At 34.5% G+C, this 26,340-nt stretch overlaps 1 protein-coding gene and 2 long non-coding RNA genes across 3 annotated transcripts; 2 read left to right on the top strand and 1 right to left on the bottom strand.

The window, feature by feature from the left end:
• Positions 1-4,527: 4,527 nt before the first annotated feature.
• LOC132617578 (uncharacterized) lies at positions 4,528-7,480 on the top strand. The gene is made up of 3 exons (XR_009573779.1): positions 4,528-5,437; positions 5,956-6,012; positions 7,026-7,480. It is a non-coding gene; the product is annotated as an uncharacterized LOC132617578 (long non-coding RNA).
• Positions 7,481-15,015: 7,535 nt separating this feature from the next.
• LOC132616900 (uncharacterized) lies at positions 15,016-18,310 on the bottom strand. Its single transcript, XR_009573468.1, has 2 exons — positions 17,561-18,310; positions 15,016-15,414 (listed from the first exon to the last, which is right to left on the bottom strand). It is a non-coding gene; the product is annotated as an uncharacterized LOC132616900 (long non-coding RNA).
• A 2,470-nt stretch (positions 18,311-20,780) lies between these two features.
• On the top strand, positions 20,781-24,954 carry LOC132619570 (uncharacterized). Its single transcript, XM_060334430.1, has 14 exons — positions 20,781-20,981; positions 21,167-21,451; positions 21,493-21,621; positions 21,707-21,820; positions 21,912-22,022; positions 22,277-22,423; positions 22,721-22,810; positions 23,005-23,298; positions 23,405-23,479; positions 23,586-23,720; positions 23,863-23,916; positions 24,048-24,227; positions 24,348-24,553; positions 24,732-24,954. The coding sequence occupies exons 1-14, from the start codon at positions 20,781-20,783 to the stop codon at positions 24,952-24,954; spliced, it is 2,244 nt and encodes a 747-aa protein (XP_060190413.1).
• The last annotated feature ends 1,386 nt before the right edge of the window (positions 24,955-26,340 follow it).

Here is a 26,340-nt window from a genome sequence, read left to right as displayed (position 1 = left end):
CTACTTTTATTTTTAACATTTCGAGCATTACTTTGTCACAAATCTTTAAATGTTTCGTCATCGTTTTATTTTCGGGTTTGGACTCGTTAAATTAGCTAAAAGACAGCACTTTGTTAAATTCTTATTTTTTCTACATATTAATTATTAATTGTCTTCACATAGTATATGTTGTACTAGTTATTAAATTAGAAGCTCACAAATAATTAAATAAAAGAGGAGGATCAACAATTTTCAGCCAAACTAATGGCCCAAAATACAAATACAACATCCAGCCCACAAAATCATTTCGGACCAAACGTTCAGCCCATACCATCCGTTCTAGCCGTCAAGCCCACACCCGAAATTTATCCGGCCCAATCCCTTATTTTACCCTAAATCCCTAATCCTTTCTCTTTCCTTCCTCTTTCTCTTCACAGCCGCCCTTCTCCCTCATTCTCCTTCAGCTCTCTCTCTCTCCCCTTCCCTTTCGTCTCTCTCTCACGCCTCTGCCACCTTCACTTACTGCTGTCCCTCCACGCTCACGCTCCTCTCCACTCACCCTTGTCTCCCACGCCTCTGTTACCTCTGTCTCCTCTGTCGCCGCTCCTCTCTCTCATACGCTCCTATCTTTACTTTAATACAAACAAAACCCTATAAATGGGGCGGAAGTTGAATCGTTTAGGGAACGGGATTTTGGGGAGAAAAACCTAACAAAAAAGGATCTGGAACCAAAAATTCCCTACAAAACACAAGTTTTAATCATCAAAGATAGCCTTACTCGAAAACGAACAACCAACAATCACTCTATTTTTTGGTTGGAAACTTTTGTTACTTTAATCGGGTTCTTCAAGTTTGAGTATAAATCCGAGACGTCGACACCCGCTTCACTGCACCCACAAAAGGTCAGTGTGTTCTTTTTTATTTCGAATCTAAAGTCTGTGATGTGTTCGTGTATGTTGTTGCTTCAGTTTGGTTGAATTTCAGTTTAGCAGCTTAATAGTATTGCGTATGTTCAAGTTTTAGTTAGTCTGGTTTCGGTTTAGTAATGAATAATGTTTATATATTCGGGCCTTAATTCGGTTTAGTTTCAGTTTGGTAATTAACAGCATATGTATGTTTATGTCTTACTTTAGTTTCGTTTTCAGTCTTACTTAGTTATATAGTACTTTGGTTTAGAATATATGTCGTTTGATAATTATGCCTCTTCGATCCGATCTCAGATTAGCTTTAGCCTAGTTTCCTAGTATAAGTTGGTCCAGTTGATCTGTGCGTATGTAAGTGTTGTTGGTTATATATACAAATGCTGTCCACGTTAAAAGAGTAGTTGACTGATTTTGAGCATGTTTTGGGACTGCTGTATGCTATGATTGATATACCTAGATGGTTTGAAAGTATGATCATACTTGTTTAGACTACATCCGCGCATATAAATCCATGTGATAGATCTGTTAACACATGCTTATGTGTGTATAGAACCTGGTTGATCTTTTCCTTGTGTGCTAAGTGTCCAGCACTGTGATCTTGATTGTCACTCAAAATGCTATTTGATTTCTCTCTCTGACACCCTGATTGCCATCTGAAAGGAAAACAGTAACATTAAAAGAATCAGGATCTGCCCTCTTGGGATATTAAAGGAGGACTTAAGATATATATCAGGGAATATGCTTTGTTGAAGTGCAATATGCCCTTGTCTATCTCTAATGATATTAGAAAGGCCTGTACTGTTAATCTAAAATTTGATTCTGCCCTCTTTGTTTTTTTTTCCTTGTTGCATTCTTCTGTCACCAGACACTTGTATGTGCCCTGTTGAACATGAACCCAGTAATCATATTTGATTACTTACACTGCCTGAATGTTGCTTCCCTTTGATATTCAGTGTTCTATATGTTTACCTCCTGTTTCCTTCACGTTACTGTGTGATTTTCCTTTTACATCTGCTTGTTGTTCCTCGCCTGTGTTCCCTTGCTTTCCTCATCTGTCTACAAACTTTGGTTTCTCTGTGGATTAGTTGAGCCAAATTTAGCTTACGAAGATCCTGTACGATTTAAATATATGCCTACGATTGTCTAATTGTGGTTCTTATGTCTGCAGTGTCTGACCATGTTATTCAAGGCTTATGACAAGCTTGCTTGCATTATATACGTATTAGCATTATTTGTGTATCGAATTTGGAGGATTTGAACCTATCATTACATACTAATCCTTTTTCTTTCATTTTATGCATGACTATCGCATACGAGTCCAAGCGACTCGTCATCTCCCGCATTCGGCATTGGGCCAAAGCCCAACACAACTCCTCTCGAGTCACCCCCATATAGTAGCAGCCAATCCGCAGCCAAACAGGGAAATAAAATCTGGGCCAAAGCCCAATAGGCAAGACAACAACAGCAGCATATAAAAAATCGCTACTGGGCCGAAGCCCAATAGCTGCCAACGGATCACAGCGGTCCAAATGGACCAAGCCCATTTACATTATATCTACTCTTCTATTTTATTTTGTGTGCATTTAACATGTATTGTATGACTAACATTTGTGCTTGTTAATTAAGATAAACTTTAGTAACATTAAGGGTTTAGTTTAGTAATGGGTAGTTAATTCCACAAATTACATTCACTTCTATTTTTAAAATTATTTATAGTATCTATAACATTTATTTGAGTGATTGATTTTCAAAATAGCATGACTACATCTTTTGGCTAAGGGAATCATAATTTATGCTTATTATTTTAGAAGTTTAAAACGTCACAAATCTTACACTAACGTTAGCTTATTCTAAGAAATAAAAAGCAAATTAGTTTCAATGGATAACTTTTTCACTTTAGTTTCTATCCAACACTTGAAATACATATTTGTTTAAAATAACCTTCGCACAATATACGTTGAACTAATAGTCTTTCTATAAAACTTTATTAAATAACCCTTTTAAATTTGTTAGTCATTTTCTCCAAAACATATAAACATTACACATCCTGTTTCTTTTAGTTCATTTGTAACTAAACTCTTTTATGCAACTATTATTTTCTACAAGTTTCACTTTAAATAACTTTAGCAATACTTACAAGGTATTTTCTTAAATATTTAAATATTTACATCTACATTTAGCCTAAATTAAATAACATAAGTCCGGTCGGTTAACCATTGTTAATGGGTCTTAAAGGATGCCTAATACCTTCCCTTTAGATTAATTGAACCCTTACCTAGAATCTTAAGTTTCGCAAACTTTTAAAACAAAGTTAACTTTAAAATAACTTTAATAAACTTTAGGTGTCCTAATTCATCATAAATAATTAGGTGGCGACTCCTTAGAACAAACAAAAATAGGAATCATCAATATATTGTACTTCTAATTTGACCCGGTTAAAATCCAATCATCAATCAGATCACCAAAACCAAATCCAAATCCAAATCCGAGCCAAGCGACGACGACGGCGCAAGGGGAGTCCCTCTTCTTGACCCTTTAAGAGCTAGAGGAAGTGCTTTCTACTATAAGCACATAACTTTCCCTTTCTACCACCAATGTGGTACAAGGCTCCTTTTTCAAAGGAACTTTGCTTTGAACTTCATGTTCCTTCCATTATTTTTTTCCCTCTATTTCTCATTCGCACCAACTTAGCTAGCTTCAATCATTAACTAGCTTTAACAACTTCAAATTATAGTAACCATTTATGAGCATTTCATAAAGTATTAAAATAATATCTAACCACATCAATACTGGCCATGTGGTAGAAAGGACAAAAGAACACTCTCCAATGTCATTAACCTTTGTCATGTGTTTTCACGTGATTATGCCTACAGATATATACAAGGATGAGGTCTTGAAATAATTTAAGACGAGAAAGTGTGATGATAATGATTGAAAATAATATTTTATGTGTGACAAATAAGATTATGGATTATTGTTAAATCACAGAATCATGATAATGGATATATGAAGTTTGTTAAAATGATCAATATTTAAATAAATTGAGATCAAAAAAAATAATTGGAGGTTGTTGGATAATTATTACAAGGATAGGATCCACATGTGTGTAGACAAGGACAGCAAATTATATAGATGTACGTACATAATGGTGTAGAAAGGTGATGAGTAATTTAAAAGGGAGTGGCAATAGAATGACATGTGTAAAGGAGGGGACATGCATTTAATGCGCCCTTTATCATGTTGGATAGATTATTTATTTATACATATTATATCATTTTGGAATTGAAGTTTAGGGATATATATATATATATATACACACCATTACACGTGCTGCTACAGAGTATTGTTGTACTTCTCTTATCTCACTCTTGAAGAATTAATTTTATGGAAACTTTGCACTGCACATAACTGAAAGGAGATGCCACGTGCAATTAATTTCTCTAGGCAGCAACATTAATTTCCAAACCAAACAGCAACGTGTAACTATTCTCAAGAGCAATAAGGCGGGTTTTGCTCTCCGCTCCGGTCTCGTTGTTCTATTTTATCGTGTTGTTGAATTCGGGCTTTCTTCGAAGGGAAGTAAAGTGGAAGAAGATCATTTCTTGGTATATAAGGTAAGAATTATCCTCTTCTAAGTATATTTAAATTCATTGAAGTCATAACTAAATCGTGGGACGAGAAATATGAAAATTATACCGTAAATTATATTTGATGTTGTTGTTGGCTCATGGGCTGTTTGTTGGATTGTTTTGTGGGTTATGTAAACGTTGTTATGGACGAAAATTATGTTATACGACATGATTAGGATAATGAATATATGAAGTGTGTTAAAAGTGATTCATGTTTAAGTGAATTGGGATAAAAAAAAATTAATTACGTGAATAATTGGTTAATTATGGGATTACATTAAATGGAAATATAATGGATAAGTGTAGGCGGACAGCATGTCCACGTGACCAAGGAGTAATTGTCACCATTACACGTATAGGACTTCTTTTCTTGGTGTCATCTTTTGGATAGGAATATATTATTATATGTATTGTATTGTGGGGGCCCATAATAAATGGTGTTAATCTAATATGAGCAGTTAAAGCGGCAAAGCCCACAAATCATACCATGATCCGGTTATAGCCTCATTTGCTATAGCTATAACAAAAGTCTTATTAGACCAAAAACCAAAGTACAACAACAACATTACCTTGGTGAAGACGAAAACCTTTGCTGTTTTACTGCCAGAACTCAACATCACTCTATTTCACATTTGTTAACTTTTAATGAGAGGATTCTCCTATTGTTTTACATATATGCTGCAACAATTTCGCACCTTGGATAGCTACTAGCACACTCAAACGTAGAAGAGGCAACATCAGTAAGTCACGATTGTTAGATAGTAATTTATTTCTCAAAGGCAAATTTATGCATCAACAAGTTTGTTCACACCAACAGAATTATATTTCTGGCAACGTTGTCATGCTTGAAGAAGATATTGCGAAATTAGAGCAATTAAGAGTAGAAATCTCTCCGAGAAAATTAAGGTACGATTTTCTTGTTTTCTGGTGTAATCGTGTTAATAGTGTTGTAATGGAGTTATTAAAATTGAATTGGACAAAATTGGAAGTAAGAAAATGCAAAAATTGATGTTATACGAAATCGTGGGTTGAAATGGATTTAGAGAAGTTGTTGAGTTGTTAGAATCGTTGTGGGCTGTTTTTCTTGTTGTAAATATATGATATAAAGCCGAGATTTGTGGCAAATGATGTCCTTATCATATTGAGAATATTTTTAAGGTTAAGAAGAAAACATACGAAAAGGTGCCATGGAGTATATGGATTGTAATTCGAGCTTGTCGCTCGTTATAGAATATTATGAAGTTGTTATGGACATGCATGTTGTGTTTTTGGGATTTATTTGTTGATGGGCTGATACACCAAATTGGGAGATGCTAATGATATAGAGGAGATACTGTCCGTTTCGTTTTAGAATTAAGTCATCAATTAATATATATGATATACGAAAGCCTTCTTAAGTCACGTGCGTATTCTTACGATTATAGGTTTATCATATTAATTGTGGAAGTTCTTGGATGGACTGAGCTCTTGAACGACGTGAGGTATGTAAGGCCTAACCTTTTTCTTCTTTGGCATGATCCTTACGAAACAAATATAAGATGTATATGTATGATTTCAGAAAGATTCTTATTCTTAGAGCCATTAGGATGGCTAACGTTCTTGATTTCCATAAGTTGTTTCGTATGATTTTAATACATGTATATAATGTCTGAAGTTTGGCCAATATGTTTCCGAATGACCTTCGAGAAATGAATGGTTTGACTAAAGTTCTGAACTTTCAAATACTAACACGATCGACTATTCCATCGAGTCTTTGACATATTTTGATGCGTACATATGATTCCAAAGTTCTATTTGATTTGATTCATAACGATATCCGAAAGGCACTTGACATGATTTTGGCCTTGATTTTCCAAAAATGGCTTCTGGAACGCCTATAGAACGTTCTGTACTTCAAACGTTCATAACTTTCTCATACTAAGTCAGATCGACCCGAAAGTTATTTCTGAGCCTTCAGGGGTCGGTAAGTATACATATCCATCGAGTCTTGATTTATGTGCATATGGTTTCTCACTACTCTGCTCGTGCATACTACTATAATATCGTTCGCCGGGTCCCGGGCCCGTTTTGTCATCGTGCGCACTATGTTATACTCGGCAGTATGATGTGTTACGGTTCTCGAGACCCTCGCCATAGGGCCGGGTGCCGCTTATATACGGAGTTATGATGTGTTATGGCATATGATGTGTTATGATGTTATGATATGTTATGATGATACGATATGTTCGGGATTATACGGAGATTTGAAACCTTCTGGAGTATGATGTGCTGTGGCGCCAGCGTCGGAGCGGCGACTACGTTCCTGAGCCTTATGCATGATTTTTATTTGCATTATTTTTATTTTCAGAACAGGCTTTGATATACTGATTCTGTATTCATTTTCCATACTTCTGATCTCAGTTATGATTCGGATTACTGTATTCCATGATTTGCATACTCAGTACATATTTCGTACTGACCCCGTTCCTTCGGGGGCTGCGTTTCATGCCCGCAGGTACTGACGCTCAGTGTGGTAATCCGCCAGCCTAGGATACCTATTCTGCTACTTTGGAGTGCTCCTTTGATCCGGAGCCCATATTTTTGGTACAGATCCTTTGTTGCACATATTTATGTATATGTATGACTATTTGGGGGTACGGCGGGGTCCTGTCCCGTCATATGTTTCTGTTGTTATTCGTAGAGGCCTGTAGACATGTATGTGGGTCATGGATCGTTATTGTTCAGTAATGTCTGTGTACTTTGCGTCTTAAGCGGTTCCATTTGCTGTGACAGCCTTAGCGGCTCGTGCGTGTGTATATACATGTATATATTTTGTGATATGCTTTATGACAGCCTTGCCGGCTTCTGTGTGATACATTTGTGATATGTGACCGCTTAAGACGACATCTGCTCTTCGTATCCATACAAATAATGTATGTTGAATATAGATAAGAAAATAGTTTGTAAATATTATCATGATTTCAAAATGGAGAATATAAGGCTGCTATTTAGATTAAAATAAGGTAATAATTTATAGAAGAAAGACTTTAGACATATTATAAAAAATATGTTGGATTAGTCAATACTACTAGGCATTTGAAACAATTCAATGATTGATTATCAGTTGATTTTAACTGCTTAGTTTATTAAGTGACAAAATAAGATTAAGAAGGCAAATAACAAATTAGCTCCCTACTATTATGTGAAAAGTAGTTTAAAACTGTAAATTCCTTTTTTATGAAAATTGGGCCTTGTTTGGAAAATAAGACATAAATTAAATTTGAGAAAAAAGGTTCGTCTCCTATCAACTACTAGAAATGGTCGTTTGTTGATTTTAAATAGGATTAAACATAAGACTAAAAAAAGCTTATAAAAAGTAATGTTAAGTTATAGTTTGAAGTAGGTGGATAATTTGAAATCGAATTTAATTCTTAATCAGATTACTTAATCCATTTTAGACTTGTAAAAGAGTAATTAACAGGAATTTGAACTTGAAAAATAGGCTAAATTATTAAACTTCTAAATACGTTATTTCGAAAGCAAATTCTAATTCTAATTATCACTAATTCTACTAGAATTCATCTAAAACTAAGAAAACAAAGATAAGGTAAATGTTAGTCAAGCAATTAAATATACAAAAATAGAGCAACAGAAATAAATATGTTTAAATGGGCTTGGCCCATTTCAATGCTGTTGCGGTCTGTTCCTGCTTTTGGGTTTTGGCTCAAAAATCTTTTTTTTCTTTTTGCTGCGGACAGGGGGCTGACTCAAGAGAGAATTCACGTTGGGCTTTTAGCCCAACACCGAATGCGGAAGAAGACGAGTCCCTTGGACTCGTACGCGAGGGTCATGCATAAAAATGAAAGAAAAGGATCAGTAGAGTGAAGATCTACAAGACTTATTCTTCAAATAAAAGAGAAAGCAAATAGCTGAAACAAATATAAAATATCACGTAAATAACAAACAAGAGTAGAACCTTGACATGCCAACTTAATAGAGCAATCTCAACAGACAAGTGATTTATATATATACATTATGTATATTTAAACATACATACATATAATTCATAAACAAAATGGCAGAGGACGCGCACATATATGTTATCGGCCTTTGCAGCCCAGCAGGAAATAAGGTAAAGTAGCAGCATTCAAGCCCTTTCTCATTTTTAATTTTCTGAAGGGGTATCTTACTTCTTATTGGGCTAGGTCCAATAAGAACCTACAATCAAAGATGAGTCAAGGCTAGGCCTTCTCCTTTACTCATTTAACATATGGGCCTTATGTATTCTACCTGTCTTAGTCATATACACAATATACCTAAGATCTACACACCGTGATGTGTATATCAGATGTATATTAAGTGTATACATTATTCTTATCAGGAAAACCCAACGTATATTCTATGTATATGTATGAATATCAACACAGTGCAAGGTTAAGGGTGACAAGCAACTATGAAGCAGTATAGGTTAGGCCAGTACTAGGTTGTATATAACTCATATTTGGGATATCATGATTCCTATTGAGGCTATACATGTTATAGCGGCATTCAATACGTAAAATGTGTAGATTCTCGATTCCAAGTTATACAAAAAATAGGAAAAAATCTTTCAATTACCGCCAAGATGATTTCCTATATTAACCTCCTAACAGGAGTCAAAACAACAAGGCATGGAAAGATAGGAGAGACCAAGAAAAGAAACTATTAACACACTCATGGCCACATCAAAACAATAACCAAAGGGAAAAGGTTCATGCCAGAGTTATAAACACCTATTCCAACCCATATTTTCCAAGTTGTTTATCAAAAAAGCACATAGGCAGTTTACTCATATAAGTGAAAAAGGGGAAGGGATTATACGAGTCCAAATTCCAGCTTTTTGTACTTAAATCCAGAGGGGAGAAAGTGAAGGGGGATATGAGAGTGTCTTAGCCGCATCTTGATGAATAACAAAAAAAAAAATCAGAGTTCACGCATTAATAGGGGACATCTTCGTGTTTCAGTTACACAATAGAACTTCAAAAATAGGCAATTGATTAAGATTTTTAGACAAGGCAGGTTTGTTTCTAGGATCAGGTAAATAATTTGGCATGCTATCTTCCTCTTATGAACACATAGGGTAACACAGGACGGGTACAATTCAAATTCTTGGTAAAGAGACAAATACTACTCCATGCTCCCAGGTTTGTACATCATTATTATCTCTTAGATCCTAGTATGGATATAATCTTAAATTTGTCTGAACCAGGCATGCATCACCAAGGGTTTTAAAACATATTATATTTATCACTTATCAAGAAGAACAGGATACACATGAATACCAATGGGTAATTATCTAATCTAAAAGATAAATTTTGCTAACATGAATGCCATTCAAGATCAAAGGATCAACATGCTTAATACAACTTTCATTAAAATAACAAGCTGACCTACCACTTAAACAAATAGCAATGACTAAACTAGAGATGATGAAGGAGAAATATAGTTTGTATTGAACAAAGTCATGAAATTCCAAACTTAAGCATGTTTAGCAACTGATCATGCATACCGATATAAACTAATATTAGCACTAAATAACCTAATTAAATCACACAATAACCAGCAACCAACACTTAACAACATCATATCAAATTAGACCTAAAGCATACTCATTAAGACTAATAACCGAAACAAGCGTATGGATATAGATTAGCACTAACATGAGTATCTAATCAAACATATGAGCAGGTTTCATGCTTAAATATTAGATCAACTACCAATCAAACAACACACTAAACAGACATGAAGTTACACTGAGTAAGATTAAACTAAGATTAACTAGTTGCAGAAAATAACTCATATAAACATCAAATAGGGAATAAAAATGAACTACAAGGAAGAGGGGAAATTGCTGACCTTCTTTAGGTGCAGCGAAATGGGGTGCGAGGGTTTTAGATCTACGCTCGAGCTTGAGTATGCTTGGTATGCGGAAAATAACAGCGAACAATAAATTTCGGAAAAATACGGAAAGAGAAAAAATAAAGAATTTTTAGTTTGTTAAGAACAAGGGCAGCGGCTTCAATCCCTGTCCCTAATGGGTCTCTAATGCTCATATTTATAGGACATCAGATAGGGTTTTTTAAGATTTGAAGTTTTTTGGGCGGGATTTGAAACAAAGATTCAAAATCGAGTCAAAACTCGTGCTAATCTGAATGTTGGGACCCCTTCACGTGATTTTGACTTGAGTATTGCACCAAAATGGTTCGACCACTCTGGTCTTTGAGGATTACGCTGCGTCTCGAAGCAAAAAATGGGAAAGCCTTTTTCTTTTCGACGACAAAACAACGCAGGTAAAGCAGACGAGTTTTTTGTGCGAAAATGGGGTAGACACGACTATTCACGGCTAAAGATAGGCTAGGGTTTTACTGAAAGTAGAGAGGAAGAGAGAGGGGCAGGGGGGGTGTGCGGCGGATCAGTTAGGTAGAAGATGGCACATATAAAAAAATGGGCCGGGTCAGTTCGGGTAGTGGGCTGGATCGGTTCGGGCAAATTTAATGAATGGTGGGTCATCTAACGGGTCGTGGGCTAATTGTACATGGACTGGTCCGTAAACAATTAATTGGGCTCGAATTTAGGGCTGATGTGAGGCCTTCTTGGGCTAAAAATATATTTTCTTATACTACTTTAGGGCCTCTATATTTAAATAAAAGACCTTCTTCCATTAATTATATATTAATGTATGCTAAAATATTATTTCCTATAAAATATATTTATTATTATATAAAATTATACGACGTCGTAATAGCCGTGCGATAATATTTTAAAGTTTTACAGTAAGTAAATGTTATTGCTTAATTGCGTAAAATAAATGCGATGCGTGCGTGCATAAGATGATAAATAAAAAAAATGTTAAAAGCGGTCGTAATGCAAAAATCATAATAATGGTAAATATGATGATGATGATGATGATGGTAAATATGATGATGATGATGATGATGATTATGACGATGACGATGACGATGACGACGATGACGACGAGGACAAGGACGAGAAAAGCGACGGTATTAATAGAAAACTGATTAGAATTGTGGTAAAGTATAAACGACTATTCTTAAGCTATCAAAAATATTAGAACGCAAATAAATATTTTGAAAGACAGGCGGGACAAAATTGGGTGTCAACAATTGGCACCCAGCAAACACCACCCGCCAGGCGAACCATATTTTATCCTTTTATCATTTACAAAAGCACAAAAAGAAATAAGTGCAGGTCCAACAACGTTATTAATGATAACAATACAAAATAGTCACCAACAAATCCATAATCGATTTATGAAAACCAACCAACACTAAGATAAAAAGAATCTCTGGCCCACATCTCATGTTAAGACCATGGAGAATCTAACAGAGTTACATGAGTTTGAATATCGGGAATGTAAACCCAAAATAAAGGAAGTAACTAGAAATAAACTAGTTAAAACTGAAATGGTTGCTTCCACGAACAATGCGGTGGCTCACCTTAGCAACAGAATCCACTCACGAAATCTTCAACCACCAGCCTTATTCTCAATGACAGTATCTGCATGGACATGCAGGTAAGGAGTGAGTTATACATAAATATAACCCAGTAAGATCCTCGACCCGCCATTTTAAATACCTCTAGAACAAACAAGTGTTAGAAAATACAAACAACATAACAAGCATAAAAATATTATGCGCATGAATATATCATTATATAATAGCAACGAAGGTCCAAACCGCTATTTATCAAGTATATTATATATCTCAACACAATTTACACTAAGGACTTGTTGTAACAGCAGTTAAAGAATTAATCAACGCCATGAATCCATGGCAACATACACAATATGCCGAATATGTCGGGAAGCATACACAATGCTAAGGAAAGCATACACAATACCCCAATATCATCAAGAAGCATACACATGCTAAGGGAAGGATGCAAAATGCCCTAATATCATGGCTCACAACTGTATCACATCACAAAACAATTTATAAAGAGAGTTTCAGAGTATTTGAAAATAAATTATATGCGGCTGGCCTTAAGGACTACCGGTTCTACCAAGCACACGCTTGCCCCAACACATGGACCAGGCAGACAAAATATATTTTTAAAACGGGTTTGAAAAACAAGTACCCAAAGCTTAAAGTCTCACTTACCTCGAATTTATAATCCAAGCACCTCTTCCAATAATTCAAAACTATGCTCTCGGAAATTTGAATCACCTCAAGCTACACCAAAACGGGTTTAAAAATAGTCAAAACCCTTTAGATGAGCATCCTCTAAATTTTCAGGGCAATTCAAAATCAAAGTCTAACTCACTGTCCAATCACTCACAATGTATACCTAATTTGGTGTAAAACGTAGCACTTGCAGCAATGTAAAAAATTGCAAGGAAACAGTGGCTTTTAGTGTGCTGGTTTGCATTCCTAATACATTGATTTCTCATGCTAACAAAACCCATAAGTTGCATTGTATTAACACGAATGGTGACAACCTCATAAAAGTTATTAATGGACGGTAGAAGACTTTATCATTCAAATGTCTCTTGGATCAATTCAAATTATTCAATTGAAGAATTGTTACTTGCCTTGACTAATTCCTTATACTTGTTGTCTCCTTTTAATTAACTATCTTATAATTAAGCACCAACACAATCCATGAACAAACCAAATGGAATTAATTTGACATCAAGAGTTTCCAATGTTATAAACACCACTATTCCAACTGTTTATTCCCTCCCGAAGAAATCCATGAGAAAGAACAGCTACAGTACTTTTCCCACTATTATATCGTTCCCTACACTTTGACAAAAGTATCACATCAACTGTAGTTTAAAATTTAAAGTCAAAGGGACTAAGAATTCTTAATACCTGAACAGATGAAATCTTTGTTGTGCATTGTGTCCGTGACTCCCCCAATTTCTCAATGAGTTTACTTATTTTTCTTTCAAAACTTAAGGGATAATTACCCTAATATTTCTATCCAAGTCAGCCACTAAAACGTAGTAGGAATAGGTACTTGATGTAGCTTCTTATAAGACCTTTTTATTGATAATAACTACCCTTTTAGTTATTTATATTTAGTAACTAATTTACTGTTTTAATTTTCCATCCATGGCTATATTAGTAACTATACATATAAATGGTTAAACAAATCCCTTAATAATAGGCATTGACTATTATTAAAATTGGTTACATAATTTTAGCTTCTCTTTCCTTCTTCAACCATGATTCTCCTTCTCTCTTTCCTTTCCTTCTTCAACCATGTTTCAGTTCCTTCTTCCACTAAATCCTAAACCGTAACTTCTTCTCAACAATGGCTATCATTGTTAACTTCTTCTTTTCCACTAAACCCTATGAACCAGTGATTAACTGTTTATCACCTACACATACATTCAATTTTGTATATGAATGTTTTATGTACTGGTGTATTTAAAACAGTGACGTATTTTGTTGTATGTATTTGTGTATTTGAAATAATGATGCGAATAAAATACACAGTCATTTAAATTCATTTATGAATGTTTCTATGTGTTATACCTCATTTTAACCGGGTCCAAATTGGAGTACAATATATTAGAGATTCCTATTTTATTTATTTTAAGGAGTCGCCACCTAATTAATTTTAAGGTGAATTAAGACACCTAAACATTAACTAAGGCAAGTCAAATTAAACCTCTATTAATGATCTGCTTAATCAGCGTGATTCTAGATAAGAGTTCTAAATTATCCTAAAGGGAAGGGGTTAAGCATCCTTTAAAATCCGTTAACTACGGTTTACCGATCAAACTTAGGTTAATTAATTAATATTAAATATAGTGTTTAAATTTTAAAAAACGACTTACAAATATTACTAAAGTTTAAAAGGAAAATAATGTTAATTAAAATAAGGCTTATAGAAAATAGAAGATCTTTAAGAGTTATTTTAGAATAAGACTTGTAAAGGTTGTTAAGGTTTTGAAGAAAGAATGTAATAATGCTATTTTAAGTAGACTTGTAGAATAATTTACATAAAAGAATATTTCCAATGCTGTTTAAAAATATGACTTATGAATGTGGTTCAAGCTTTAAACGAGAGTATAATAGTGTTAATTAAAATAATATTGATAAAAAATATAATAATTCACCTATAATTAATGGCTTTTAAGAGAAGATTTAGCAAGCATGAACTTTAAATGAGTGTTAAATGAGTGTTTTATTATATGAATATTGCGGTGTAAAAAAGTCTAGACTCATTTCTTAAATAATGATGAAAAGGTCATAAGTTTTCTTTCTTTTTGTTATTAACTTTATTTAACCATGTTCGACTCAAAATATGTATAATCAAATTAATTTCAAATGTTTATAAAATATACTTAGATTAATATTTGTATGTTGATGACGTTTTAATTTTCTAAGATAGTAATAAATAAAACATAATTCCTTTGATTCAAAATATACTATTTTAAAAATCAATTGTTCTGAAAGTAAATATTAAGATACTATAAATAACTTTAATGTAAAAAGAAGAAAATGAAATTTATAGTATTAATTGTGAGTTTCTCTCATAAACTTACTACCCATTATACTAAGGCTAACCCCCTAAATTCGCTAAGATTCACCTAAATTAAGAAAATAAAAACAAAATAAAAAGTTAGTCACATAATACAAGTTAAATGCACAAAAATAAAATAAAGGAGTAGATATAGTTTAAATGAGCCCAGCTCATTTTAAAAGGTTGCTGCAATCGGGAATGGACTCAGCCTATTTTAAGGCTATTATGATCACTACTGCCATTGGGCTTTGGCCCAGAAAATTTTATGTCTTTCTATTTTTTCTTTGCTGCAGACAGGGGCTGGACAAAGAGAGAAGGTTGTTTCATTGGGCCTTGGCCCAACATCGAATGCGGAAGAAGAACGAATCCTTTGAACTCGTGTGCAATGATCATGCATAAAATAAAATAAAAAGGATTAGTATATAATCGATGAATAAGGTTAAACATGTAAAATATGAACTCAGAACAAATCTAAACTTAATGAACAAATTAATAAAGGATTTAAGTAATAAATGAAAACATGCATAAGTCATGTATTCCTGTATCTATGCTAAGTGTACGCACTGCATTAAGTGGAATGGAAACTAACTGAACAAAGGCCCAAAAAGACAGAAATCAGAGAAGCAGACCACACAATACATGTTTATAAAATAATAGGCCCAAATCTAGAATCAGACAAAGATAACAAACCCAATAAAAAAACAAAACATAAAAATAGGCCCAAAGCCTTGACACAAAGTATGCAGGATAAGAAAAATCGCCAGTTCAACTTAATGATATACAAAATATACTCTCCTATACACACCGAGGTGTATATAGACTGTATATACCTTGTATATTGCATGTATACTACTGAAGCAAACACCACAAAATGAGATAAAAAATAAAATAGACATGAAATATGGCTTGTTGAATATATATCACCGCATGAATCATATCTGTCAGCTATTGACCTACGTATCTGTCTATGTCAACATTTAATACCATAGATGCATATTTTCACAATTTTCCAGTTAAGATCAGCAACACTTATGTGGCTCGAAAATAGAGCAAACAAAGGGCAGTCTCTTCACCAAACTTAGGCGAATACCAGATTATATATCAACTCATACTTGGTACATTCTGATTTCTATTGAGGCCTATACATGTTATATCAACATTCAATACATAGATGTGCAAATTCCCGATTCTAAGTTAGGCAAAAATATGATAAAATCTTTCAATTACCAACAAGATGATTTCCTATATTAACCTCCTAATAGGAATCAAAACAGTAAAGCATGGCCAGATGGAAGAGACCAAGAAAAGAGACTATTAACACACTCATGGCCGCATCCCAACAAATACCAAAGGGAAAGGGCTCATGCCATAGTTATGAACACGTATTCCAACCCATATTTTCCAAGTTTTTTATTAAAAAAAAAACACATAGGTTGTTTACTCACATAAGTGGAAAAGGGGGAGGGATTATACGAGTCCAAATTCTAACTTTCAGTACTTAAATTCCCGAAGGGATAAGGTGAGGGGAGATATGAGAACGTCCTAGCAGTCACACGATAGAACTTCACACATAGACAATTGATGGGATTTTCAAACAAGGCAGGTTCGTTTCTAGGATCAGATAAACAATTTGGCATACTATCTCCCTCTTGTGAGTATATGGGGGAACACAGGTTTGGACAATTATATTAAAGTCTTTAAATATCACTTCGAGTTCACTTTATATGTAGGGAATTCATACCGCCAATTTGAAACCATTTTTAGCCTTTCTGTTAAATCTTGACTCTTCACGAATCCTTAAGGGATGATCAGTCCAGAGTTAACCGCACAGCAAATCAATTTTTAAACATGCTACTATACCAATATCGAACCTATCCGACATGTAAGTGATATAGACTGTACTAAACAGAGCATACGAAACTACCAACTAATGAACATTCTAACAGACACATAACACAACAAAAGACAACAGCAGACTTATGCTTAAAACTAGTACACATGTGAGAAAGTTAGCGATTTAAGCATGACTTAGTTATATGAGAATACATGACTAATATGAACTAAACATGAACATCATTCAAATAGGGTACTAGACAGTATCCATAAACACATGGTCAAGCGAATGTCCAAACTAAACCAGTCTGCCAATACACCGGATTGACTAATTGATTTCATGAAGACTAGCAGGTTGACCAACTACTCAAACAAATAGCAAACGACTACAAGAGACATAGCTGGGCAGATATGGTTAGCATCTAGAGATTTCCAGGGGGTTTCAAACTTATATCTATTTGCCAATATTAGTTAGGTATACTCATGTGAATCAACATCAACATCAAACAAACCAATTAATCCACACCCTGGTCAGCAACCAACAACTTAACAACAATAATTAAACCTAAAGCAGACTTATTAAGACTAATCGTAGACTAATCTAAACAACCACAACAAATGTCAAGCATACGGACATAAATAGTAAATTGAAGGCATCATGCTAAAAGGAGGAAAGTTTACCTTCTTCGGGTGCAGTGAAGTGAGGTGAAGGTTCCGATATCTACTCGAACACCACGAACTCGAACTCGTATACACTCGAACGCGAAGTAATTCCAGAGACAACAAAACAGGAAAATGACTTAATATCAAGAAAAGATTGTAACTACTAAAATTAATATTTCGGGAGAAGTTTTGGGCGGCTGAAGACTTATTTCATAGGTGATTCAAGACGGCTAAAAAAAGACTCTAATTTTTTAGGGAATTTCGGCGGGTTTCCAACCTCTCCCAAATAAGTAGAAAAATGCTAGAATTTATAGGGGCGAGCTAGGTTTTTTTTAGATTTTGGGCGAGATCTTAGATACTTGGTATTCAAAATCGAGTCAAGACACCCGTTAAAAAAAAACGTACCAATTTCTGAGGTACACTTCGGATCCCTCACTAAAATAGTGAGATTTCGTTTGAAATTTGAAAGGATCTCATGCGTTATGAAGTGTGAAATGGAAAAATCTTCACAAGGCTTCAGTCTCGGGTACAAAGGACAGATTCCTTTGCTTCAAACGGAAAGATTAAGGCTGCCATGGTTGAGGGATGTTGAAATCTCTGCTTCAAGGGGAAAGGGGTGAGAGACGGGGAGAGGCGCTCATGCTTGCAGAAGAAAGAGGTGAAGACTTGTACCAAGATGGCACTACAGGTCTGTGTATGGCTAAAGGAAAGAAAACCTTTAGCTGAAAATGGAGATGAGGAGTGAAAGGGAAAAGAACAAAGGGGTGCGGCTGTGAGGAAAAGGTAGGTAAACCCTAATCGTTTCATTTTGTTAAGGAGGGCGGGTCGGGTCTCCGGGTCGGTTCGGGTAGTGTGTAGGGCAAAGGCAATGTTAGAAAAAATATGGGCCGGGTCAAACGAAAGGAATAATGGGCTGGGGAATTAAAAAAAACGCGGGCTGGTCGGGTAAAGAGTCGGTTTTATGGTCTGGTACGAAAATAACTATAAGTTGATTGGGCTAGGATTTGGGTTAATAATTTATGGAAAATTTACTTGTTATAGCTACTTTTACTACCTATTTAATGTTAATAACTACCTTTTGTTAAAATTAATAATAATAGCTATTTAATTTTCTAAATTACCCATTATGGATACAACAGTAACTTCCACTTATCAGTTCTCAAATACACCGTAAATAAAGGTAAACACTATCCCAACCTCCCATTTTTGAAATGCACGTAATATACGTTAGTTTCTCTCTCCCTTTCCATTAATTTTAGCCTTTTTTTTCTCATCAGAATCTATCCATTAACATCAAGCACGATTCCACTACATTTATTGTGCCGAGATTCGTGGGTGGCTGTGTATTTGTGTAAGTTTTTCATTTTTTTGTGTATTTTAGTCAACTTAATTGTATATTCTTGACTATTTTCAAAAATTATAACTTTCAATGCTTAGGGTTTCCCATTTTGAGTAGTGAAAAACTTCAATTAATGGCGGATGAAAGCACATCTGGTATGGTTACAAGAGGTATCCAACATACTCTTCAAAATTTAGATTCCCCTTCTTTTGATTTGGGTATTTCTCAGCAACAACTTGATGTTGATGCAGCTTCTGCTGAGAAATTTGTTGCTGAAAGGAGATCTAAGAAAATCCATGATCCTTTCAGAATAAAAAATCCTTCAACTGTTAATTTGGAAAAAAAAAATGATTTTGATACTGCCACAAAGAGGAGAAAAACATCTGATGTTGCTTATAGTAGCAAAGGGAAAAATGTTGTAGAGACAGATGCCGGAGAACGACAATTAACTATGAACAAGCAGGTATTTTTTTTCATTTATTTTATGTATATATTTTTTGTGAATAAAATTATATTGTACATGTTGCTCAAATTCGGTTAATGATTCATGTATTTTTGACCGCATCCGTAAGTATAGTTGCATGTATTTGTTGATATAAACATTTCATTAATAGAGGGGATAGCATTCGTATGTATTTTTTGTATTGTTTGAATTAGTTTTATATATGAAAATTACGTACATCTGTGTCATGTATTTCACTAACCATTTTTGATATCAAAATATAGAACTATGTATCATGTATTTGTAATTCCTCACATTTGTGTATTTTTTCAATTTTAATAACAGGTTATGTATGTTTTAAAAAGCAGGCATGTGTAAATGCCAGATAAAAGGGGTATTTTTGTTCAACTTTTGTTAGCTAAACATCTTAATAACTGTGTTTTTGCATGTATTTATTGATCTGAACAATTCATATGGGATAGCATTCGTATTTATTTTGTTGTGTTTTGAGATAATTTGTATATAAAACATACATGCAAATGTGTCATGTATTTCACTAACCATTTTTGATATCAAAATATCAAACTATGTATCATGTATTTGTAATTCGTCACATTTGTGCAATTTTTCAAAATAATAGCTGGTTATGTATGTTTTAGAAAGCAGGCATGTGTATGTGTCAGATAAAAGGTGTATTTGTTCAACTTTTGTCATCTAAACATCTTAATGACTGTTTTTTGTTTCCATGTATTTATTGATCTGAACAATTCATATGGGATAGCATTCGTATGTTTTTTTGTATCTCATGTGTTGCCATTATATTCAAACTTTCAGGCCTCCAAATTCCTGGTTAAACGTCCCCCCACTCAACTGATACGTTATGCTTCATATATGAACCATAACATTATAGATGAGTTGAAGGAAAAACTGACCGATAGACAATTCAAGCTATTTTCCAAGACTGTTTTTGGAAAATATATGCAGATGCAAGTTGATACCGAGGTGCAGGGTCAGTTATTTAGGTGTTTTATGGTTAGGGAATTGAAGCGTAGTAATAGCGAGACATTTGTTATCGATATTAATGGGACGGAGTTGACATTCGGTCTTTTTGATTTTGTGTTAATTACTGGCTTGAAGTGTTACGGGGATGAAATTGTTTTTGACGAGGGTTCTAACAGATTGTTGGATGAATATTTCGGTGGTTCTGGTAATAGTGTTTTAAAGATGACTTTAAATAAGTGCTTTGAAGACAAGGATTGGGGTGTTGGTGATAACTCAGATGAAGATGCTGTAAAGATTGCTATCCTGTATTTCATTCACAATTACATACTCTCAAGTGAAAAGAGGAATGTCACAGTCCCAAGACATCATTTTGACTTGGTGGAGAGTGGACAGTACAATGAATATACTTGGGGTAAGGAAGCATTGATGATTTGATTAAGAGTATTCACCACAAGATGGACAAGCCGAAGCAGTTTTATTGTCTACGGGGTTTCCCTTTTGCTATGCAAGTGTGGATATATGAGTGTTGCTCTAATGTTGACCCTAATTTAATGGTTAAAACCGGAAGCCGAATCCCAAGAATGTTTAACTGGAGAACAGTGAACCCAAAGCCATCTGTTAACTACTTGATGTTGGGCATGTTTTGGGACGGTGAGGTAAAATACTTACATTAAATATATGCTTATCAACTAGTTTTTTTACATGTGCATTTTGGCGTATTTTTGATACTGTGTATTTGTAAAATACACAATACCTATTTTTTTCAGCAATCTCGGTCTGCTGTGTATTTGTAAAATACAGAGTGGTTCGGAACTGACAGTCCACAATATATTATGTGCAGGAGAATAGTTGTAAATTCAACAACATTGTTCCGACCATATCAGAGGTTGAGAAGCTTGATCTGCGTGCATACTTGGTCAACAGACGTGCACCACCACCCCAAACATACCAAGAGAAGGAAAATGAATATGCAGATTTTACCGCAACACCTCCCCATATTGCCGCTGCCAAGAAAACTCAAAAGAACGATGCTTCAAAATCTCCACCGCACAAGAAGCCCAGGAAGATGTCGACGGCAGCATTGCTTGTTGAGAAGTCACCAACCACAATCCCAAAAAAACCTACAGTTGGTCAATCATCTAAAAAATCTGCTTCGTGGTAGATAAGCCAGTTCAATCAAAGGAAAAAGAAAAAGCTGCTCCAAGTGTCCACCGCGTTCCTGTTGACGATGTATCGACCAGCAAATCAGTTGACCCCACAAGTTTGAGGCAGGAACTTAATCAATTTAAGCAGGAAGTAAGTTTTCTAATTTTATTTTGATATTCATCAAACTACAACAAATGAGGATTTTTACGTTGAATTTGTTGTTTTTACCATTTAGGTGCTTGCTGAATTCAAGGTTGTTTTTTCTGAGCTCAAGGATCTTCGCAAAACTATTGATAAAAATTTCAAAAAGGTTTTGAAACATGTCAAAGGGAAACAAAACTCAGAAAAGGTAAAAAAATCAATAAATACATATTCAAACGATTGCATTCAATGTGAAGTAGGAAGCATATGTATCTAACAAATACATATTATTTTTTTAGGATGATGACAATGAAACTCATGTTCCTTTACATGATGACAACTTACATCAACAAGTTGATGATTACATGGACCATGGTGACGATATTCACATGGAGACTGATACGGGTGATGTGCACCCAACAGAGATATTTTTTTTAAAATGTATTTATGTATTTGTTATTGATATGAAAAACAGTAGTGTCATGTATTTTTTGTGTGTACTGTTTTCTTTGACAGCATGACTGTTGAATGTTCCCCTTATGTATTTGTTTACTGCTTTTGGACATCATCAACAAATACTTTCTATGTATTTATGTATTTAATATTGTTTTTTATCAATTAGATTCATATATTTTTATATACTTTGGCCTATTTTTTTTATAAGAAGAAGGGTCTTGCACCGGATATTCGAGTCGGTATTGGCAATGATAGCGGCAATACGCTGAAAGCTTCAACCGAAGAGATTGCGGAAGGAGGTGATCATTCAGGAGAACCGAAGACTTCGGTTGAACGTCCGGTGGATCCAACAGAGGTATTTTTTTACTCATTCTTATATCTTATTTTTAAAAAAATATAATTCAGGTATGCTGAAAAGTTGGCAGCTACTGGCACTTAAAATATTATGTATTTGATATTAATATGACAAAGAGTAGTGTCATGTATTTTTTTGTTTGACAGTATGATTGTTCACTGTTTTCTTTATGTATTTGTTTACTACTTTTGGACATCATCAACAAATACCTTTCTCATGTATTTATGTATTTTATATAGTTCTTTATCTATAAAATTCTTGTATTTTTATAGACTATTGGACTGTGTTTTTTTTAAGGAAAAGGGTATTACACCGGTTATTCAAGTTGATATTGGCAATGAGAGCGGCGATACAATGGAAGCTTCAACCGAAGAGATTGCAGAGGAGGTGATATTTCAGGAGAACCGAAGACTTCGGTTAAACGTTCGGGGAAACATACTATGGAAAAGCAAAAATGTTCTGATGATTCAAATAATTCTGAGGTTCGATAACAACGAATTCTGATTAACCCATTTTTACAGTTTTAAAATGTATCATACAAGTGATTGAATAATGTTTCTTTTTTGTATTTTTTTGAGTAGATGATCGCACAGGTGCTAGCAAAAATAGCAGAATCAGAAATGACTGACGAACAAGTTCACGCAGAAAAAATCGAGGAAAACACTAGCTCAACTCTCTTAGAGGAACCCCAGGCAGCTGTTTGTAACGCGCAGCCGTTGTCTCAGTGGTTGTTGCCTGATGAGTATTTACCAAGCCAAACCCCAGGGAAAGAAATCATGTTACATTCATCAGTCACACGAGCTACATGCCCCAGTAAATACAAGTCTTCACCGTTTGTGACAGATTTTGGTATATATCTACTTTTTAATTTACTTGTTTGTTTTTTTAATACGCAACTTTTAATGTTTAAAGACCAAATACACAAGTAGTAGTTCGGGCAAGAATCATGGACATGGGTTTGATAAAAAATATCCATTCCAGATAGATCCCATTACTGGTCCACTTGATGTACAGATGGTGAATGAATACCGTACTTGGCTCCGAAACGGTCTGCTTGTGAGGCACGATAGCAAGTATGTGTTTTTCTCCCAGTTTTACATATAGTGATTCCGCATGTTTTTCGTGAAAAAGTGGATGTATTTTTTTTTGTTGCCGCAAATAGAACTACGAAGACCATTACAAAAAGAAAATGACAGTTTTTGACAATGGAGTCAAATTCAATTTTGGCATCACAACTGTCAATGATAAGAACTGGTTTTACCTGTTATCGATGGATGGTCAGCTTTGGAATGACGAGGTGATTTTTTCCAGCAATGATATGCCTATCAACTAGTTGTTTTACACATGCACTTTGTGTATCTTACCTGCTCTGTATTTGTAAAATACAGAGATGGATGTATTTCAGGACATTCTGTCTGCTGTGTTTTCTTAAAATACAGAGAGGTTCTGAAATTCACATTTCTGCTACTACAATGCTTTTTATGTATTTGACTGTGATCTAATTTATGTATTTTTTTAACAATTTCAGCACATTGACGTCATTTTCTATTACTTTCGGAAGAAAGGAAAGTATGATAAAAGGAACAATTTCAGCTTCACCACTGTTGACTGCCTATTCAAGTAGAAAATTTATGTGGTCCACCATGCATATCGCAATGTTGAAACACAGACAAATGTGGCAAATGAAGAGCAAGTATTGATTGAGTATGTTAAAGGCCACAGGCTTATTGCCAATGTCCCGTGGCATACCGTTGACAACATGCTAATACCGGTGAATATACAAGAAGAAAATCATTGGTTATTGGTACTCCTTTCATTCAAGGACAGGTATTTTTAATGATGAATTAAATATTTTATCATTAGTTTTTAATTCATCCTTTTACCGCTGAATTCTTCTTCTTATTTTTTTTTTTAAAATGTACAGGCGTCTGTATGTTTACAACTCGTATCGATCAGCCGGGCACAACGCAGAGCAACACTGATGCCACATTTCCTACATCTGGCTGGATTCTATGTAAATAAAAAAAGCATAGATTTGGTGAAAGACCCAGCATATGCGGATAAGGGACAAATCGATAGCTTTGAAGTTGTCTATGTTGATAATCTGCCGCAGCAAACTGTTGGTAGCACGTAAGTTGTAGACATACACTTTTTAAAATATCATAGAGTAACAAATACATGATATATCATATCAATTTGTTATTCTTCTAAAATACATGAGTTGTTTGAAGTTGATATACTTTGTTTAGAACTTGAAACATATATTTTCTAATACAAGTTCTTACCTTTTTGTTTTTTTGTTTTTTAGGGACTGTGGTATTTTTGTGGCAGCGTATGCTGAGTATTTAACATCGAGTGAAAGGATTCCAGATGTCATTGATGCACACATGCAGCGTATGAGATACGGTGCACTCTTGTGGGACTACGTTGAAGGCAAGGCTGCTGACAATGCAGAGAGTGATAATGAAATTCCACCAAGACCGATTAGGCCAACAATCGATTACAACACCGTAGATGCAATTGATGTTTAATAAATACTATTCGTGCATTCGATGTTTTTTGTCCTTTTTTTCTTTACAGCAAACAATCTGATGTTTTTAGATGTATTTTGAATTATGTTGGATAATTATAATTTAACCAAGAAATCTCAATGGTTTTATGTTCAATATGTTTGAAGTACTTAGTTCCATATACTGTCAAATAAATCTGAAGTTTGGATAAAATACAGTAAAATGCAACACCATGAATCCACAAATACATTTAATCACCAGGTTCACAAAATATGTATGTTTAATTCCCCACGTTCACAAAATATGTATGTTTTAGATATGTTTTACGTTAATAAACACATCTTGCGTGTTTGATATGGTCAACACAACTATATGATTTCAATAAAAATAAAAAACAAATCGGAAACAATACGTACGTTTTTATACCACATATGTTGTGCTACGAGGTTGAATAGACAACACCATTTTCATACTGGAACATGGGTTACCTTTTATTGTGTTAAAAATATATGAACATTACCGTGTAATTTCAGACACCATGATCACAATAACCATGCGTGTTCTATTACAGTTTATACAATTTTCAGAAGGCCAATAACTACATAATTTTAAGTTGACATTACAAGCACAACTACGATCCTCCAATCAAAAAAAATTCCAAAATAAAAACAACTTTATCATTTTTACAGTTATAACATGTATGTTATTTTACCAAGTACGCATTATTTTTTGATGTTGAAAAAAACACCATACGTATCGTGCCAAAAAAAATTTGAATTAAGATCATTTTGAATGGGACATTCATTTCATTGAAAAAATTTATATAATACTACAACAAGTGTCAATGGAAGTTTTTGACATAAGTGTTCAAATACTTAAATAACGAATCTATCTTCGGTAAAAAAGTTAAATTGATAGGAACGCAAGAAAAATTCACTTCCTCAGAGGCTCAAACTACATGAACGTCTGTTGTGCCCAAGTTGTCCACAAGTACTGCAAGCATGTCTGCCCTTTCCAAACAACAATTCACTTAAAGGCTTATCACGCCTCTTCTTTGGCCTACCAGGCGGTCTCTTGTATCTTGGGGGCAAAACCACATCCTCCAAGATGTGGTTGGGAATGTTCTATTCACGCTCGTCGGGTAGAGGATCCACAGGTATATCATATGTCTTCAACACGGTCGCCGGTTTGAACAAATCAGAGCAATAATCCTCAGCAACAAGATTTTTCTTTTTAATGACAGCCCATGCATGCGGGTAGGGGATTTCATCTAGTTGAAACATACGACAACTGCAAGTTTTGCTATTCAAATTAAGAATGAATCGTCGTCCTCCATCATGTACTGTGTACACGAATTCTGTTGACGGTTCTACCTGCAAAAATAAATATTACATGTATTTGTTATTG

This window comes from Lycium barbarum, chromosome 11 (genome assembly GCF_019175385.1).
Source record: "Lycium barbarum isolate Lr01 chromosome 11, ASM1917538v2, whole genome shotgun sequence".
In the NCBI taxonomy this organism is placed as follows: Eukaryota; Viridiplantae; Streptophyta; class Magnoliopsida; order Solanales; family Solanaceae; genus Lycium; species Lycium barbarum.
The sequence above is the reverse complement of the archived record's forward strand: the minus strand, read 5'-3'. Positions and strand labels throughout refer to the sequence as shown.

Coding starts and splice junctions, on each gene's coding strand:
- LOC132619570 (XM_060334430.1), top strand. CDS start 20,781: ATGGACAAGCCGAAGCAGTTTTATTGTCTACGGGGTTTCCCTTTTGCT. Junction 22,023..22,276: donor TGGAGACTGATACGGGTGAT/GTGCACCCAACA, acceptor TTTTTTTATAAG/AAGAAGGGTCTTGCACCGGA. Junction 24,554..24,731: donor CAGCAAACTGTTGGTAGCAC/GTAAGTTGTAGA, acceptor TTTGTTTTTTAG/GGACTGTGGTATTTTTGTGG.